The 7,032-nt window shown below is 35.0% G+C and overlaps 1 protein-coding gene and 1 pseudogene across 1 annotated transcript; one reads left to right on the top strand and one right to left on the bottom strand.

Annotated features, from left to right (window-relative positions):
• Positions 1-489: 489 nt before the first annotated feature.
• On the bottom strand, positions 490-3,707 carry LOC141685944 (uncharacterized). The gene is made up of 7 exons (XM_074491018.1): positions 3,483-3,707; positions 3,173-3,277; positions 2,742-2,868; positions 2,566-2,637; positions 1,284-1,329; positions 808-1,159; positions 490-722 (listed from the first exon to the last, which is right to left on the bottom strand). Exons 1-7 carry the CDS (start codon positions 3,526-3,528, stop codon positions 688-690), a joined length of 783 nt encoding a protein of 260 aa, XP_074347119.1. The 5' UTR covers positions 3,529-3,707; the 3' UTR covers positions 490-687.
• Positions 3,708-4,520: 813 nt separating this feature from the next.
• LOC141684941 (calcium-transporting ATPase 2, plasma membrane-type-like) lies at positions 4,521-5,981 on the top strand (annotated as a pseudogene).
• The last annotated feature ends 1,051 nt before the right edge of the window (positions 5,982-7,032 follow it).

Here is a 7,032-nt window from a genome sequence, read left to right as displayed (position 1 = left end):
ATAATCATAAATTCTCATCGTGTGTGATTCGAACATGTGACCAAGAGGATAGTGCAAGTAGTTGTTTCTTTGTCTACCACAGTTTGAAACTAATTATTAGTGATATAAAAGAAGAGTGAAGCTCATAGAACTAGTCTATGCCAGTGCATTGTTTCCACCGAAAGTGAGAAATCATCGATTAAAACTTGGAAGTTGCTGTTGCAAGTACTTCCAATAACCAACATATATACAGTAGTGTCATGTATAATCATTCATATTTCGAAGCTGACAAGCTGTTAATCTGTTTAAAGCCTCAATTATGATCCTAATGATTCTGTAGTGAAAGGAGTACAAGTGCACTTGTTATCCTCATTACAGAATTATACAAGTAATGATGCTATGGGGAGGTCCTTAATATGCATTTCTGCAGCATAATCATAAGTATAAACTCATTGCAGTAACAAGACCATGAAAAGTAGTCAAAGTACTTGTTTAACATATTGCAAAAAATGAAAATAAAGTAAAGGCATTCATCTTCCGAAATAGGATGGTAGCCAACAAATTTATTGAATTTTTAGTCTACAAAATATTTTGCGATAAACGGAAACTTATAAACATTGTTTCATCCCTCTATTGTATCGTAATCTGGAGGATGGAAATGAAGATTTGTGAATGTTGCTTGGTTCCTTGATCTCCAAGATTTGTGTTTTAATATGGTGGATGATATGTTCCTGGAAATGGGCCTGATGGAACATAGAAATAATAAGATTTTAGTTATGACACGAAAAAGTTGTAGAATAGTAGTGTTTACCTAAAATAAAATGGTACCTGGAGGATAATGGTTTGAGGGCTGGGCTGGAAATGGTGATGGAGGGTACCCAGCAGGTGGCGGATATGGTGATGGAGGATACGCAGCTGGTGGTGGATATGGTGTGGCGGGATAAGCGGCTGAATGAGGGGGCGGGTATGGAGTCGGGGGATAAGGTGCAGAGTTATGTGGATATGCAGGGTAGGCCGAGGATGGTGGATATCCTGAGGCTGGAGTTGGATAGGGAGCTGCAGAAGCTGGTGGAGGGTATCCGTATCCTGATGAGGCTGCTGGAGGGTACCCGTATCCTGATGGCTGGTGAACAGGTGATGCAGCATATGGTGCTAATGAGGCATGATTCTTTGCAGGCTTCTGTAATAGCATAAAAGTTGCAATCTTAGTATATAGCTTAAGTTACAAAACAATCTTATGCATAAAGTTACAGGCTTTTTATGTTTACAAAGAGTAACGTAAAACTTCAACCAAAAGAACTTACGCTGGCATTTGAAAAATGCAGTATTACTCGGACCTCCCCTGCATACCTATAAGCCATACAAAACGAATCATGCATTAGGAGTTCTGTTTGATCGGAAGTGTTGTTCTATGATATCATTCTGAGAATATAGTGAAATAGTTTTGTTGCATCTGTTAGAAATGTAGCAAATGACCACAACTAAATTTAATAGTTTCTGTGCCAGAGAGATGTTATCCAGGAGCTCTCCAGAACACGAAATTGCTATGTGCCTATGTACTTCTCAGCTCTCACAAAGTTATCTCATTTCTTCCTCATTCTCTGTTTATACTCCTATTTAAGTAATTAAATTTATCAATACAGTTCAAGACCTACATAGTTAAACTAAACGCTGAACCAGGTATATGCTGCTTATCTGTATTTGGTCGATTAATGTTCCTTCAGTGTATAAGTGAACAAGGGACTGAGACAAGGAATTTCTTATATTTCTTAATGAGTTATAAGAGGAGCACGAGGCCTGTCATAGTTCAATGCATCGTTCATTCATTTAGCTCAAATTTTAAGATAGCTATTTACATAATGTTGATAACTGCAGTGTAATATTTGCATTAGACAATAGGCCTGTCATAATTTGGTATATGTACATAGAATAAGTCCATTCAGTTAAAAAACAAAGCCTACACATACATTAGAAGATTCAAGACAAAAAAACAATGGCTTCAAATAATTGTAGACAATCTACCTAGTTAATGCGTCCTCAAGACTGTTCAAGTTAGACATTAGTGTCTGCAATATCCTACCACAGGTGCTTCTTGATCGTGGTTAATGCCTAGTAAATTTTGCTGTTTTGGTTCGATGGGCAAGGGGCCTGGGTTTTTCTATACTAATGACATGTTTCCTAGATACAAAAATCAAGATGTAAAGTGAGTTTAACTCAAATCAAATTCGTAAGTTCAACAAACAAGCATCTTAGGTAAATTGTCGTATCATAAGCAGAGATGCTGTTCCCCTCTCCCCCTTACGGGGCCAGTAAATCAAGGGATCCTCGGCTTGGCTGTATGGGAGTTAAGGTTCCTAATTACCATTTACCAACAAAATGAACCGGAACTTCTTGAGTTCTTAAGATAAAGACATCCATAAAAAATTTCTAATCAAGGTCTTGCATATAACTAACCTAAATCCAGAAATGTGCAGATAATCTTAATGTCACTTACATTTTTTAAACTTAACAGGTAAATATACGAGACCTGATCATAAGCACAAACATTATTAATACATGACAACAAAGATATAACAAAATATTTACTTTCCGGTCTTGGATTGAATTGAGTAAGAGCCGTCATCATATCCTTGAGAAAGAACTTTCTGCAATTGAATCCTAAGAAAGCCCCAAAAGAAGTCAGTCAACTAAAAAAACAAGAATAACAACCCTGTGTATGTAGAACATAATTTTCATACTGACGAAAGAAATACAAAACATACCTTCCACTGCCAATCAAGTCATCGAATGTGACTGTATTGCTATTCCACACTACAACACTTATCTCCCTCAATCCTTCAATCAATGTAAACACAAATTTCTCTTGAAATGTCGGATTTTTACCACCATCTACAGAACAACAAACCAAAAAATATAAGTCAGATATGAAACTGAAACTGAACTATAGTATCAAGAAGCAACAAGATTGTTCAGGACATTAATACGAAACTTCTTTGAAACTTGGCATTAATGCAAAATTGATCTCGTAAACAGGCAGATCAGCAGGATTACGTTACATACAAGTTGCGATCATATGGTCAACATTGCAATTTTTTAAGACAGGCTAATACTCAACTTTATATATAACATGAACGTTGAACTTCAATTTGATATCAGATCACACAATTATACAAAAGAGGAGAAGAACTAAGACCTGTACAAGTGCGAGTGCTGAATTTAGAGCTTCCGTATTCCACACAAACGTAAGGATCTTGTCTCGAAAACCATTCAGTATCTTTCAATCTTGAACATCCAACAACTGCATAAAAATATATATTTTACATAATCAAACATTACCTCTAAACTTTTAACTAACTTAGCCTAGCAGATACCTCTTTTTCTCGTCCTAACGTGAGGCCAAGATGTGCGTCAGTATTTAAATTTCCGTGATCATAAAAAAACATGCATATGTGCCCTGACACACACTAGACAAACCGAAAAGAAAAAAAGACAGGATGACTTACTAGTGACCTCAAGAAGTTGGCCATGAATACCAGAAACTGCAGCCATGTATTGGCAAGATCAAGAATTGATTACGCTAATTTATATAATCTGTATACACAAACACTTTTGTTTTAACTTGAGATTGAAAATACAAAAGAGATATATGAGAGGGTTCGAAATGCTGGGTGATTGAAGCAAACAGGGGTTGTTAGATATTATATATTCATCTTCCCCAGAGTTGACTTGGCATGTGAACATTGATAAGTAGAAATTGTACAAGGGAAAGAGAATGCTGACTTTTCTTACTAGTTTTATTTAACCAGTAACGCCAGAAAAATCAATTATAGGAGCATTTTTGTCGTATTAAAATCTTCTACTCGATTATTATCATTTTAGCTTACTGATATAAATTTTTTTGACAGGAAATGTTAGAATTTTCAACGATTTCTAAAACCGTTTTTAAATACTGATGTGTAAGTGGTATATTGGGTGATTTTTTTATAACTAGATAAATTTTGTAAACATACAAGTTAAAACATGAAACAAATTTAGAATATTTAGCACTATCCTAAACGTTGTAGTTTAGAACATGCCCATTATTTTTAGGCTTGTGAGCTATACATTTTGACTTCTAGAAAATATTAAAAATAGGAAAATGTTAGATATCCCAATTTTTTATATCAAAAAATTTCCTAAATCTGATGTGTCATATAAATATTTAGAAGCTTTCCTAATAATAATATAAATTAAAATCAGTGTCAGCCACTAATTTGATAAATTTTTATGTTTGTGATATGTAGTACTACTCTTAAAAATAATTTGTTGTGTTATAATACGTTCACTTGTCTTAATAATGCTAGATATCCCGAAAACATTTCAAAAATATTCTCAAATGACATGTGACTTTATTTCATTCCTTAGATTTTATACTAATGCACCAACGATTCATTTCATTAAGGAGAAAACAGCTAATAATATTACGACAACTCAGTATATGAAAACGATTTTGGGAACACTCTTGAGGTTATAGAATTCCTCCAATATATTTTCCAGTAAAAATGCAAAAAATGATTGTGAGAATATTAAAGAGCTGACCGGGGAATGAGGTTGACTTGATTGAGGAGCAGCGCTGTATTCTGAAGTAATGTATAACGCGTAGATTTGGCCTTTGAGAACAGACCAGGTCTCAGTTACCAAATTAAACACACTTGCACTAAATATATTCAGTTGCACAAAGTTTAACGGGTAATTAATGACGACTGCTAAGTAACTACTGCTGTGGAAGAGTCTCATTTTTAGCTTGACACTACCAGGCAGCTTCTAAACATTCATGATCAAAGATTTGATCACTTCTTCCCTGCAATTCCTTTAAAACACTGCCTCAGATCGGGATATATCATTGCAATAACGTTCTCGTCCTAAAATAAAATTTAACGTTTTTTTTATCTTCAGTTTTAAAAATATAAAAAAGAGTCTGTAATAAATTTGAAAATATAAGGACATCTTGTCAAAATAAACTCGGTATCCTCTCAAAAATATATCTAAATCCGCATATGATTCTCACTCTTATGGGATGTGATTCGTGTATCTTATCTCTTCCTGTGTTTAGGTGGCCAAGGAGAGTGCAAATGTCATAATAACAATTGTGACCGTCGCTAAGTGGGGACGCTCAGTTTACATAAACATACAGAAGTTTGTGCCTATGTCAGTTGACGGTTAATGTTGTAGCATGCACTGGTTGTTAATTTTTCTCAGCCGTGTCATAGGTTATGAATCTGCCTTTCTTTACATGTTACATAGATTTAATATAACTTACAGGAATCTTTAAGAAATTTTAGCAATCTGATATTATCCAAAAACAATAATATTGAGGTTTTACAGAGTGCTCCCCTCACAGCTGTTCAGATGCTCCCCTCACAGCTGTTCAGCTTTTGTGGGTTAACATGATCATGATTCATGGATATATTGGGAGCTCTTGATTTAGCCACTGAGCCTCCAAATGATGAACTAATGAAGAGAACTCCAATTGGGAGGAAGGGAAATTTTATTAGTTATTAATGTCATGTGGAGGAATATTATAGGACAATCTATATATCAGTTCATCGTAATCTGGTATCTTCAAGCAAAAGAAACAGAAGCATTTAGTCTTGACGGGCCTGATTCTGATTTGATACTTAACACACTTATTTTTAACTCATTTGTCTTTTGTCAGGTAACTTCTTGAAATTATCTCTTCCATTTTAAAATGGTTTGAGTACATTTTGATGTCATTTTGCAGGTTTTCAATGAGATAAGCTCCCGAGAAATGGAAAAGATCGATGTATTAAGGGTATCCTAGAAAACAACAATTTTGCCAGCGTTATCGGAGCTACAGTCATATTCCAAATCATGATAGTTGAGTTCTTTGGTACATTTGCGAACAATTACGTACTCCCTCACTTTAGGGCTATGGTTTTATTGCATATTTCTTGGACATGCCTATAGCTGCAGGAGTTAAAATGATCCCAGTTGACAAATAGAATGAAGTGTATATGCTTTCATGCCATGAAAATGTAAAAGAAATATCTGCCTCAGTAATTTGATATCTTTGGACATAGAGGATTGATCTCGGCTTATGAAAAAGACTTCTTGTAAGCATGTTTAGCTGCTAAGGATGCAGGTGGTGTTGGCGTGATAGATATTAATCTTGATGGCATCATATGTTACCTTTTAAGAAATGGTTTTGGTAAATCTATTCAAAGGGCGCCCAAGCAATATGCTTCTTCCTCTAGCTAAATTTCTGGTGTAGTTCTTACTATGTTAGCGCACTGACATGCTTCTGCTTGTCATTTTTAATGATGGATATTTTTTATTAGTTTCGTGTAACATTTCAACATACAGGTTATTTTGTTTGAAAAATAGTAAGATTTTAGTCCTTTTGTAGCATTTACGATGTTAGCTATAAGCTAAAGATAATATAGACCGTTTTAAAATTTTGCTCCTGGATTAAATCCATAGTTGTAAGCCACTAAGCCTGATTATCTTCGATTAACTAGATAGTTTAACCCTGATTATCTTCACTCGAATTAATAGCTTACTCTTGAATTAAAAGGAGCTGCGCAAAACTGCAAATGGTACAAATTTTAATTAACTGATCATGTATATCATCATAACCTAGGAAGTACGGACACGAATTCGGCAACACGGGATACGGGTATGGGGATATGGGAATTTGCTAATTAGTAAAAAGTCCTGGATATATACGAGGTACGAAAACGATAAAAATATAACGGTATAAACATAAAATAATAGATGTTTCTTTCGAGGTAAGTGATGAACTAAAATAAAATATATTCAACGTAATCGTAAAATATCTTCTACTTGCAATGAAAACAGAGATGGGCAAATAAAATATGAGAATATCGAACAATTAAGGTAAAAACAGTTGATATTGGGCATTTTTTGCGTGGACGGAGTCCTGGCCATGTCAGGTCGCTTGTGCCCGGTGTCGAAACAGCGTCCTTGCTTTTTTTTTGGTCGACGCCCTACATGGCGTGTTGGACACGTGTGTCAGTGCCAGTCTTCACGTCG

Source organism: Apium graveolens, chromosome 9, assembly GCF_009905375.1.
Source record: "Apium graveolens cultivar Ventura chromosome 9, ASM990537v1, whole genome shotgun sequence".
NCBI lineage: Eukaryota > Viridiplantae > Streptophyta > Magnoliopsida > Apiales > Apiaceae > Apium > Apium graveolens.
The sequence above is the reverse complement of the archived record's forward strand: the minus strand, read 5'-3'. Positions and strand labels throughout refer to the sequence as shown.

Excerpts from the sequence above, each read along its gene's own strand:
- LOC141685944 (XM_074491018.1), bottom strand. The coding sequence starts at position 3,528 with ATGGCTGCAGTTTCTGGTATTCATGGCCAACTTCTTGAGGTCACTA. Across the intron at positions 2,638-2,741 it reads GACTTGATTGGCAGTGGAAG|GATTCAATTGCAGAAAGTTC; the intron begins GTATGTTTTGTA and ends GGGCTTTCTTAG. Across the intron at positions 1,160-1,283 it reads TGCATTTTTCAAATGCCAGC|AAGCCTGCAAAGAATCATGC; the intron begins GTAAGTTCTTTT and ends ATGCTATTACAG.